Genomic DNA, 13,444 nt, shown 5'->3' on the forward strand with positions numbered 1-13,444 from the left:
TGCCGATGCTCAAAATTTTGATCCCTCCCTTTACTTAAAAATTCACCAAAAATCAGGAAATTAACCAATTTTAATGATTTTTTCAGTATTTATCAAATAATTATCGCGGAATATAATGAACTAATTATTTTATTTAAATCTTAGTGAAAATGTACTATTTTGTTTAAACAAAAAATACCTTTACTAAAGTTATGGTTTACAGTAGTAAATAAAAACGCAAGAATTTATTTTTGCTTTTTTATGTAAATAAAGCATCGTAATTTGTAACAATAAAATAAAAATAAAATAATTTTTACAGAAACATAATGAAAAAAGCCCCTGAAGTCCGTATTAACGAAATCGATATAACTCGAAGAAAATGAATTTCTCAAACTACTAATATTATCATTGAATTAAGCATTGTTTGTTTAATATTTTCACAAAAAAAAATATAATTGCAAAAATTATTTCTACTTTTTTTTACGCTTACATTTTTAACGTAATTTTTACATGTAAGATTCTAATATTTCCATTGCACACAGGAACGTATAATTATCAACGTAAAATAATATTCATATAATCTTGGAAAATAAAGTAAAAAAAATTAAATGGAAAAAAAAAGGATCATAGAAAAATAATTTAATTAAAAAATGGCAAAAATTATACGAACATTCCATGTCGGTAAGTACGGATGCGCAGAGTTGAAAAGAAAACCAGTCTGTTTTGCCCACCTCTTTTCAACTACAACTTCGTGTTCATCAACTTTAAATTTAACGTAAACATTATGATACATTTTAACGTAAGTCTGTAATTTTTTAGTGTGTAATTTTTTCAATGATTATAAATTGTTTTCTTAACCATTTGTAATTCTGCATTAATATTAATAAATAATGGTGCTTTTTTTTCAAAGAATAAATTGTCAGTAGTATAATTAACGAATTTAATTAACTTTTATGCATTTTTAAATGAAGGAAGGGGGGGTCTTCGACTCAAAAAAAATTGTCGCTCGGTATGCCGGATTAATGTTAAATAAAGACATAAATTATGTTTAATTTGTCCTTCCATACATATTTGAATTTTGCCGCTATAGTTTTTTTTTTTTTTTTTGATTTGATAAACAAGTCTCGTTCATACCAGTGATACATTTTTGGATACTTATTACTTTTTTTGCAAGAGTTAAGTACATTTATTGTATTAATTCATTATCTTAAGACTTTAACTTAATACTTAACTTGGAAATAATTCCAGAAAACTTACATTTTTCTTGCCAGAAAAATGTAAACGCGATTTTTGTCATAATGAATTTTTACGTGAAAGCTAGGGTTTTTCAGATTTGAGATAAAATTATTCCATGTATTTTTTTTTTCACACACTTTTTTTCTTTGAGAAATTAACTTTAAATTATAATCTTTCGAATACAATAAAAAAGTACTCGAAAATTAAAAAAAAATTATTATTATTTACCGACGTTAAAAACCATACCCCCTACCGAAGCAGCCATTAATTGCCCGTACCTATTTGAAGTTATTAGCACTTAATTCCAATGACTTTAAGTTATTATTTATTACAGAGATAGCTTCTGACTTTTTTCAAGGGAGATAACCTATGACTGACTACTAATGTGAGGATTATAATTTATTACATTCCACCATCAAAATCAACATTATTTAATCGATAAGATATCGATATTATCTTTTAAGTGTATAATTTCGCACTAAAATATTAATAAAATTGATATGTAATCATTAATACTTGCACAAGAACATCATTTGTCAAAGGTAAAATTAACTTACATAGTCCGAATTTTGTGTTGACAAATCTTCATATTTTAATTGCGTCACTTTCAGGCTTTTTTGGTTCATGTACCGCTGTCGTGAAATTTGTCGATTGAATCTGAAGAAAAAAGTTTTGATCACTTTTGACAATCAAAGGTTTGATTTGGTTATTTTGTTTTACAGCGTAAATGTTTCAAGTTGTTGCAATAGTTTTTATGTTTAATGACAGTATGATCACTGAAAGCTGGAACATTTTACTTATGAACACTAACGATAGGAACTGATGAATAAATTAAGGCACGTTCTGCTAGCAACCAATCAGAAACAAGAATTGCTCCATAAAGCTATTGAATCTTGGAACATTCGAGCACATATTTTTCGTGTCAACACGAGAAGGATGTTTTGCTCTTTGCCTGCAAAATCATAAAGTCCAGGACCTGTACAGAACAGCTACCCACTAAAAATTCTTCATCTCCACGACTTGTACAAAATAGCTACCCATCGGAAACTCTTCTTAAATTAAATACGAATTCAGTCATTACTTCGGTTGATATAAAGTGAAAAATAAATAAACTGAGGATTCCTATTCTCTTCCACATACATTTATTTTTAATTTTAATTTCAGTTCAAAAAGATGTTATTATCATTATAATATCTAATAATGACATTTTTTATTTTTCTTTAAATTGGATCACATGACTTTCAAATAAAATATTGCTTCTCGTTCAACTTACAAAATGAACACCCAAAGAAAAAGATAAACATTTTTGCCTGATGAGATCTTACTTATTCATAATTATAAACTGATTTTGATACTAGTGTAACAAAGCCACTTATATATATATATATATATATATATATATATATATATATATATATATATATATATATATATATGTATGTATGTATATATATATATATATATATATATATATATATATATATATATATATATATATATATATATATATATATATATATATACATACACACACTGGCAGGCCGCCCGTCATTGCCTGGTCATAAAATACGCTTAAATATACTATTTTGATTAATGCAGATTTCGTATCTATTATTATATTATATTGAACCCAATATATAGTAATGATTTGAAAAGTTAAAGAAAATGACTCGTGCGCCACTACGAGAATCGAAACTAAAACGGTTAGCTTACGATTTATTTTTTCCTTTGACGTTAATGCCTGAACCATGAAGACGTTTTCTGCAAGGCTAAATATTAAAACATGAACCAATAACTATTACATTACGCATGTATATCCCCAATGCCGTCATTCGACTTTCAACTGGCAAATTCCATGTCTTGAATTTACACACTTTTGCACCGATTTTCCGCGACTAAAACCCAAATATAAAGTTTCGTATGGGTTCGAATACCCTATATATCAATTTTCATCTCTGTAAACTAAGAACTGACTGAGCTGTTTGGTAGACAACATTTTTTAAACAAATATATATGCGCATACAGAAATATATATAGAAATAGGCTTGTGCTTACTATAACTTTTTACGCAAATATTACACAAGTATAAATCATGTAGAATATCTGCATGAATATAATTTCACGTAATAGTTAAATAAAGATGATTATCCCATGAGAAAACTCGAAAAAAATTCATAGATAATTAATTAAAATGAATGTTTAAAAGAATATGCAAATTAGCTTGATATTTGCAGATGAATGCAATTCCACGACTCATATATAACAAAGTTGTATTTTCTTTTTAAATAAATAGAAAAAAGGGTTTTTAATATGAATATCAATACACAAAAAACTAATTTACAGGAGTATAGATACATATTTCAATTATGAGAGGAGGACAAGTTTTGATATTCATGATTAAAAGAAAAAATAGGAGGCCAGCTGATCGGTTTCGACCTCACTCTTCTAGAGCTAGATCAAGGATTTTATTTTATTTTTGAAATGCAATATGAGCTCAAGACGAAAAAAATGTTTAAAATACGTTTAAAATAGAGCATACTAACGGGGAGAAAAAACAGGGAAACGCTATATATCTAAAATAAATTTAAGTTTGGTGGTTAAATTTTAAATTCTGAAAAAACAACATATAGACACGTATATTCGACTATATGTTGTTTTTTCAGAATTTAAAATTTAACCACGAAACTTATATATTGCTCTATTCTTAAATATTGAGCTTTTCCTTTTTGGCTAGGATCACCTTGGAAGTATTACTTCAAGTAATATCTATCAGAATTTTTCATCTGAATTCTATCAGTGTCTTATCTCGCTTAAAATATATTTACGTATGATCAGTCTACAATGATATAATCTACTAGAGATAATCACGTTCAAACCTAAAAGACATGGTAAAACTATACAAACACCGTGACAGCGAATTAACCCTACCCCTAACCCTAACCCTAACCCCTAACCCTAACCCTAACCCTAACCCTAAACCTAACCCTAACCCTAACCCTAACCCTAAACCCTAACCCTAACCCTAACCCTAACCCTAATCCTAACCCTAACCCTAACGCTGTCACGGTGTTTGTATAATAATACCAAAGACATTCCCTTTGTTTACAAAGAGAAGGCCCCTTCAAACGAACGTGAATAGTCTCCAAGATCTTCAGGTGAAAATCAGAATGATCACGACTCAAAATGATAAACGCAGTTTATGTGTACATGTGGATTTAAGTCATACACAAACGGGCAAAGCTGGATAGCTGTATGTTTTGGTTTCGATTTTACCTGATAGCACACAAGTCATATTTTTTTCATTTTTACTTTTGAAATCATTACAAGATATTAGGTCTAATATAATAATCGGTAGGGAATTGGCGTTAGAATAATATATACGAAATCTGCATGAATTAAAATATAATATTTAAGCGTATTTTTCGACCTATTAATTTCGACTAGAAACAAAGTGTAGTATCTGTTCTGATATTACACGTCACTTTTTCTGTCTTAGGTCACCGAATTAGAAATCCTTCATGACTGAGACAATTTTAATTTTTTGTTCCTATTCAGAATGCCCCTTTTTCGGGAGCTGGATATTCCCCATATTAAAAATCGAATTTGTGTCCAACTCTGTCCTTGAGGGGAGGCAAGTGAATAGGAACACAGAGTTACCTGCTAATATATATATATATATATATATATATATATATATATATATATATATATATATATATATATATACAAACAAAGAATTAATAAAACATGTTAAAAACACTTTAAGAAGAGTTAAAACATTTAATTTTCAAAAAGGAGACACAAATTAATAATATATTAATTCTAATATATTTTAAGTTTGCTATTTTGGATTATCTTTGTAAACTTAATTTTAATTCTTATTTCATTATATATATATATATATATATATATATATATATATATATATATATAGAGAGAGAGAGAGAGAGAGAGAGAGAGAGAGAGAGAGAGCGAGAGAGAGAGAGAGAGAGAGAGAGTGGCAGAAAACATAGGATGAAATAGCCAATATGTAATCAGTTCGTCAAAACAATGAATCTTGAAGGTGCAAAACAAAATTACAAAAATACGAGGTGCTTTAAATAAGTTTCCAGACTTTTTGTAGGCACACTTTTATTTATAGTACACACATGAAACTCTAGTCCCCCTCGAAGTAATCTCCTCCGGCTGCAATGCACTTATTGTACCGTTCCAGCATTTTCTGGAAGGCCCCATAGAAGTCCTCTTGCGTGAGCGTGTCAGTAACCCTCCTCGCAGCCTCTTTCATCTCCTCAATTATCTCATAACATCCTCTAAGGTTTTCCTTGAAATTAGGCGATAACCAAAATTCACAGGAAGCAAGATCTAGACTGTAGGGAGAGCGATGATATGTCTTGATGCCCATTTTGGTCAAATAGTCTGTGACAAGGGTGGAGCCAACTTGGAACAAACTTCGTGCACAACTTCCGCAAAACTTCCGCATCTTCAGTTCCTCACGAATAATTGTGTGTACAGTTCCCACACTGACATCAAACTGTGCATTTATTTTCTCTATAGACATACGACGGTTCTTCTCCATGAAATTCTTTATTTGACTAATCAAATATAGTGTTCTGACTTCCTTACTCTTCGCACACCTTGCATCATCCCTCACGGACTCCCTGCCTTCCTTGAATCTCTTATGCCACTCAAAAAACTGATGCTTGATACAGGCAAGATTATCCAAAAGCAATCTGAAGCATTCCATACGTTTTTGGAACATTTTTTTCTAAGTTTAAAACAGAATTGCATATTGTTCTTCTAAAGTGTCCTCACGTACAGATTGCATTTTTTAAATTCACCAGCTGTGGCAATCAGGCTTTAATAGGCTTTATTCTAATTCCTACTGTAGCTGTTCATTTGAACCTGAAATCATAAAAATTGGTCAGTTATCGTATAAGATATATAGCAATGACATACTGAATTTTCAAGAGACTACGACAATTTTAAATGCCTGTACAAAAAAAAATGTCTGGAAACTTACTGAAGGCATTTCGTAACTTATAATACAAGTCAAATGTAAATACCTTTCTGATGGATTGCCACGAATGTTTTGCGATGCACTCTTATTTTTGAATTTACTTGAAATGGATTTCCAGAATTTTAACCCAGCTTGACTCGTAGTCTGAAGAATTGGTCGGAATTGCAGTTCATTTGTTCTCAACATAAAGAAACTTCGTTTCTTTTCTGAAAAAATTAAAATAAGAAGATAATCCGGATATTTCATAAGACATTGCAAAATATATTTTATCTTTCACTAACGTTACTCCATAAATAGACAAGAGCTTTCAGTTGCTTTTTGATCATACACGTGTGTAACTTTAAACTGTGAACAAACAAACTGTTCGCACATATCGTTTCCAAGAAATGTGCAGAGTGCGCATGTGCATTGTCGCTCGTGAGCGATCAAGAGACAATAACAAAAAGTTTGTTTATTTTAATATGTGGCCCAGTTGCGGGTCTTACTTCTCTGACCGTCGTCACCTTTCCATGCATGGGGCATGACTCCTTGTCGTATTTGATCTTCTGTTAAACTCAGGACAAATCTACTCATACATGAAAACACGATGGAGATTTGCGGAGGTTCCAAAGGTTTTACTGGAGAGGGAAAGTTTGTTCACGAGAGGAAGCGGTTACGTCGGCTAAAAGTAATTCTTTTCTTGTTCTTCTACTTAGTTGATTGAGAGACGCAGACGGCATACATCTTGGTAACACTCGTTTAGATTGTTTCTACAGTTTCATACGCATGTTGCATGCCTCACTTCTTGACTCCGACTGACTAGAAACTCTGTTCTGTCCGCCCGAACACGTCACGTAATCTCTATGTAATATCAGTTGGTGCTTACATTTCTAGCACGTTTAGTTTAGAGAGCTAAGCTTTGAACCTCGCTTCAATCACATTAGCTGCAGTTGGGCCTACTTCTGTTTGCTATCTGGTTATTTGGACCTATACTATGTAATCCTCACCGAAATTCATATGAGTTAATGTAATTTCTTCTTACTACAGTAGAGTCCTAATATATAATATGTGTAAAAGACAGTTAAAAGCATGAAGTGAATGTCATATGTTTTCTATTGATTCTTAACTTCAGTCTTATCTCAATATGTTGAAATAAGACGTTGCAAGATATATTGTTCATCTTTTCACTTTCTCGTGTTATTACAGTTAATAAAAGCATGTTTTTAACTTCAACAGAAAAGAAGATATCAAACTCGCAAGAATAAGAAATGGAAAGGTCACGATACCATCATATTAGTACTTGAATGGAATTCAGTCAATGGTTTAATTATACTTGTCAGTGAAGATTAGTAAGTAAAGACTGGTAGGTGACTTAGCTTTCAGAATGGGACAAATCTGAATGTTTAGTAAAACAAAATTGTGGAGACTTTTCTGAGAAAATCGAGTACAAAATCTTTTCAACTTTTATTTTTTATACGAAAAACAATGTGCTAACTTTTAAATTATTTCTAATACTTTGTTAATTAAAGTGAAGAAACATATTTCTAATATTTTGGTAATTCTATTCAAACATTATTTCTAATACATTTTTTTAATTACATTGAAACATTAATTCTTATACTTTTGTTAATTATATTTAAAATTAAAATCGAATAGTTTTGTTAACTATATTAGAAAATTATTTATGATAGTTTTATTAATAATATTGAAAATTAATTCAAATACTTCTGTTAATTATATTAAAAAATTATTTCTAATACGTTTGTTAATAATATTGAAAAATTAATTCTAATACTTCTGTTAATTATATTGAAAAATTAATTCAAACACTGTTTATTATATTAAATATTATTAGTAATAGTTTTGTTATTATATTGAAAAAGAGATTTCTAATAAATTTATGAATTATATTTTGTTAATAATATTTTGTTAATTATATTTTGTTAATTACATTTTGTTAATTATATTTTGTTAATTATATCAAATAATCATTTCTAATACTTTTAATCATTCAATTTAGTCAATTAAATTTCGTTAATTAAATTAAAAATATTTCTAATATTTTGTAGTTATATTTTATTAATTATATTGAAACACTAATTTTTATACTTTCGTTAATTTTATTTTATTTATTATATTGAAATATTATATCTTATATTAATTATATTTTCTAAATTATATTTAATAATTATATTTTGTTATTCATATTAAAAAATTTATTTCTAATACTTTTTTACATTAATAATTATTTCTAATACTTTAGTAAATAAAACTTCGTTTAATATATTTTATTTATTATATTGTGTTAGTTATATCTTGTTAATTATATTTACAAATTGATTTCTAAAACTTTTATTAATTATATTTTGCTTATTTTATTTTGTTTATTATACTGAAAATTTATTTTAATACATTTATTAATTATATTTTGTTAATTATATTTTCTTTATTATATTTTGCTAATTATATTGAAACATTATTTTAGTAATTATATTTTGTTAATTATATTTTTTATTATACTTTGCCAATTATATTGAAACATTATTTTAGTAATTATATTTTGTTAATTATATTTTCTTTATTATATTTTGCTAATTATATTGAAACATTATTTTAGTAATTATATTTTGTTAATCATATTTTATTTATTATATTTTGCTAATTATATTGAAACATTATTTTATTTATTTATTTTATATTCGCCCAAATGACGTCAACGTTCCAATCATGTATTGTGTTCAAATGTAGGTCAAACCCGCTGACCATATTTCCGGGGATTTTACGTCCCACAGTTTAACCTCCTTTGACGTCAGCTCCCAGCTCTTCGCATCTAGACTTATGGCCGACTTTTGTTTGACATCACTCCGGGAGATTTGTGTTATTCAACAGGTAGAGGAAGGATTAATAAAACCTTGATAACAAAAGCGAACGTCTCCTTGTATTTTTTCACTTATGGAAAGAAGTGGAAAGTGTATAAAGCACCAGCACATATAACCACCCCAAGAGTTTCTCTTTTTGTTATCGAAAATGTTACATTTTGTGCTTCCATAGTCTAATACAAAGGGAATTCTTATTATATAACTCACTGTATTTACTATCTATTTTACTTTAACCCCCTCTTCACTTCAAGGATGAAATGCATCTTATATCATAATCAGAATTTGTGCCAAATTGTTTTTTCTTAAGTATTCGTGCCAATTTTTTTTTCGTAAGTATTTGTGCCAATTTTTTTTTCTTAAGTATTTGTGCGGATTTTTTTTTTTTCTTAAGTATTCGTGCCAAAGTCAGCAAATATTTTTCATACGAAAATTGCTCATATGCCAACTGAAATGTTTTGACAAAATTTTGGTGTTTTTTTTAAGTATTGTGATAATTTTTTTGAATAATCAAAATTGTTATTGTTATGGTCCTGTAAGGGTCCAGAATAAGAATACAACTCGGTATTTAGTAAAAAGTAAAACATATTGTACAAAAAAGTAAATATAACAAATAATGAGTGTGGTTATATGTTAGTCCGACTGCTAAGCGCGTATGACTTTTTCACACCAAGAAACATATTCTCTCTGTCTTTATAATAACTGAAAGAGTTCATTATTATCCATAAGGTGGACACACTACAACAGTTATCATATTGGAAAAAATTAAGGAATACCCTGTGTCTGTTTTACAAGTATATTTATTGCAATGCGCTCTGATGAACTCATTGAACTTGTACCCCTTCGGCGTACATATCCCTGACTAACCTGTTTAGCAATAGAATTCCACCTCTTCACCATAGGGGTCCCTAGATGCCCGAAAGACTTCTGCTCTAATAACTTCTTTCCCCAGATTGATGGATTTTGGAATTCTCTCTTTTCTTCCTGCTTCCCTAACTGTATTGACATGCAGAAGTTTCAATGTAATGTGAACAGTCATCTTGCTCATCTCCTTACACAGTCCCTGTTAGACACGATCCCAAATAGTAACCAATTACGTCCAAGTAGCAATATGCCTTGTTTGGGGTATAAAAGAATTTTTAAAGGGTAAGAAAAATATTATAAAAATGATTTTAAAAATCATCTGGCGAGACAGACATAAACCTGCTGTCAAACCTGACCTAGTGTTGCATGGGTGGTATATATTAAAGAGATGACGGGAGATTCATATTGGAGAGATGCCGGGGATATATATATATAATGGGTACATTTATAATGGAGGTAGCGATTCTGATGAGAGGGAGATACATTACATTTATACATATTACAGTTCTGAGATGCTTGGAACTTAATATATATACTGAGGGTGATATGGTGATAGATGCACAGTTCTTATATTTCTTATAGCACATATAGAGACGAAGAGAGATACATATTCTTGTAATGTTCATTACAAATGATTAACACATTACCTTTTGGGTGTTGAAAGATGACACATGACAACAGTTTTACAAAACCACAAAGATGATTCTTTATTCGTTGGACCGGTCGAATGCTGATGACGTCAGGAATTCACATTGATATCTACATGGTTAACCTTCTATCCCTTCGCCTTTAAGGGGACTCTCCTCTGACCATATCAACTCTTGGCCGATCAACTCTCTCCGACCGACTTTGCTGACTGTTCTGCCAGACTGGCTCCGCTGACTGACTAACTCTAGCTCCTATATTGAGAATCCCCCTTTTGCAATGATGTCAGAAATGTGCTCCCAAACGCGACCAATTCACGTGGCTATACACACGTTTTTCCAAAACACACTTCTGCAAACAAAGAATCTTCGCCTAACCTATTTTTAACCTAACCTATTTTTTAAACAATATATTTTTAATTTGTATTGTTCATTCTTTTTAGCTGACATTTTTCATATTCAGTTTTATAAAAGAATGAACAATCAATTCTTTTTACAATATAAACAATATCTAACTATTTTATATAGAATTTAACAATAGACCTTTTTAACATTCTGATTTCTAACATTCTATTTCTTAACCTTGCTTACAAGGTTCGCGTCTCGGCTTATCCTAATCTCATTTTCACTTATCTAATGCTATTCTTATTTACATTTTCCTCTAACAATACTAATATGGAATAAGACAGAGTGGCAACCTTTGTTGAAGTGAGGGTCCCTAATAATGGAGGTGTGAACACAGTTGAAAGAGAGAAACAGATGAAATATCAACGTCTCATATATATATATATATATATATATATATATATATATATATATATATATATATAAGTGAACGTGTGTGTGTGTGTGTGTGTCTGTGTGTGTCTGTGTGTGTGTACATTTCCCTACGCAATAACTCTGTCAATTTTTAGTCTACAGACTCGAAATTTGATATACAGGGTACTGAGATTTGGGAAATCAATGTGATTGGTTTTTGGCCAGAAATTTGGCGATTACGGGGTCAAAGTTCAACGATTTGACGTTTGAAAACTCTACCTAACTCCTCCGACAATTTTGGGTCTACGCACTTGAAATTTTAGGTATAGGTTCCTTGGACATGGATCTAACTTAATAACTTGATTTGAGCCCAAAATAATAAATTTTAAGGGGTCATAATAGGAGTCAAAGTTTAAAAAAATTGACCTCTACGGTCTCTTTCAAATTACTCAGACAATTTCTGGTCTAAATATTTGAAATTTTACATAAAGGGTATTCAGAGACAGGGCAAGCTTTTTCATCAGTTTGGGTCGAAAATTTTTAGTTACCAATATATAAATGTATGTATGTATGTCTGTTTGCATGTCTGCCTTAAACTTTCAATAGAGGCGGTATATTTTACCAAGATCAGTATCGTTTTAAAGTTCGATCTTTCATACGACAAATATCGAAAAATTGGCTAAAAACATTAATATCTTCCCCTTCAACTAGGCATTTTTCTACGGGGGGGTCACTTTTTTCGCCGATATTTTTGAAAGTTATCCTCTCCTTTAGATTGTCTAGCCTTAATTTTAAAAAAATGTCGCTTCCGGTTTGGCGGTGGTCGTAACAGCATAAACGTTAGGTTTTACCCCGTTCTTTTCCTCCTTTGCAGTACGGGTTCGAGCCTGCCTTCCTACTACCACTTTTCTTTTTTTTTTTTGCTCAACATACACATCTAAACACCCGAGCAACGCCGGGCTGAAATGCTAGTATATGATATAAAGAGAAACTGGAATCTTAGGGAGATATCAATCATCCCAGGTATTATACGTGTCACATGGCTTATGAAGAAGAACTTTAAGACTTATTTAACTAGCATCAAATGCAAGAGATTCAGACAATTCTACTTAAAGGGACAATGAGGATCATGAAAAGAGCTCGCGTCTAGAATCAATAAAAAGTGAGTGAATGTCAGTTTGGCTGCTCCATACCCCACTTATACTTAAAAAACTAAAGTAATTAAAAGAGGGGAAAAACACAGACTTAAGAAAGTTTGGTAAAAGAAGCTTACTATAATTCCCGTTTATTAGGATTCGAAACCAACGGTACTAATGTTGTTCTGATCTTCTGTAATACATAAATAGACACACACAGATCTACACACACACACACACACACTCTCTCTCTCTCTCTCTCTCTCTCTCTCTCTCTCTCTCTCTCTCTTTCGCGCGCGCTATGTTCCTCTCATTTATATATTAATAAGATAGCATGTGTGTTATTTTGTATGTCACGCTTACGTCCTTTTTCTTCCGAGTGACTGTCGTTTAATTGTTACTAGTGGGGGTACCCGGCGTTGCCCGGGTGTGCTGAGGTGTGTGTGTGTGGGGGGGGGGGGGTAAATCAAAACAAAATGGAAAATAAAGAAAAAGCGAACGTAATAACCCTGTTCAAATATTATAACTTTTTTAAATTGAAAAACAAAACAAAAAAAAAAAACAGCGAACATGATGACAAAAAAAACAGCGAACGTGATGAAAAAAAAATGGACGTAAAAACGGCATAAATAACCCTGTTTCAATATTAAAACTTTAAAAATCGAAAAAAATATCTGATGTCTAGGTTCAAACGTGCAATCATAAGATAACGACGTTTCCACTTTAACGACTGGTCTATGATCGCATGAGCAAAGTTAGGTCGTTTTTTATGTTTAAACTAATTCAAGAAAGAACTTTTTGCGCATGCGTGTTTGGATAAATTTTCATGAAGTTACGATTTTTTTCTACCGCTCCCTGTAGAAAAGTGCCTAGTTGAGGGTGAAGGAATTAATTTTTTTAGACAATTTTTCGATATTTGTCGTCTGAAAGGTCGAGCTTCAAAACGATATCGAT

General features: G+C 30.6%; 1 protein-coding gene across 3 annotated transcripts in view; it reads right to left on the bottom strand.

Annotated features, from left to right (window-relative positions):
- The window catches only part of LOC145241280 (multidrug resistance-associated protein 1-like), a 170,653-nt gene that overhangs the window by 48,496 nt on the left and 108,713 nt on the right, over positions 1 to 13,444 (bottom strand). For all 3 annotated transcript variants that reach the window (XM_080104018.1, XM_080104020.1, XM_080104019.1), the window contains exons 20-21: positions 6,279 to 6,438; positions 1,773 to 1,872 (exon numbers count right to left, since the gene is read on the bottom strand). In XM_080104018.1, the coding sequence (XP_079960144.1) occupies positions 1,773 to 1,872; positions 6,279 to 6,438 (260 nt within the window). The remainder of the gene's footprint in view (positions 1 to 1,772; positions 1,873 to 6,278; positions 6,439 to 13,444) is intronic.

This window comes from Euprymna scolopes, chromosome 20 (genome assembly GCF_053919585.1).
Source record: "Euprymna scolopes isolate OS-2025 chromosome 20, ASM5391958v1, whole genome shotgun sequence".
NCBI classification, from domain to species: domain Eukaryota; kingdom Metazoa; phylum Mollusca; class Cephalopoda; order Sepiida; family Sepiolidae; genus Euprymna; species Euprymna scolopes.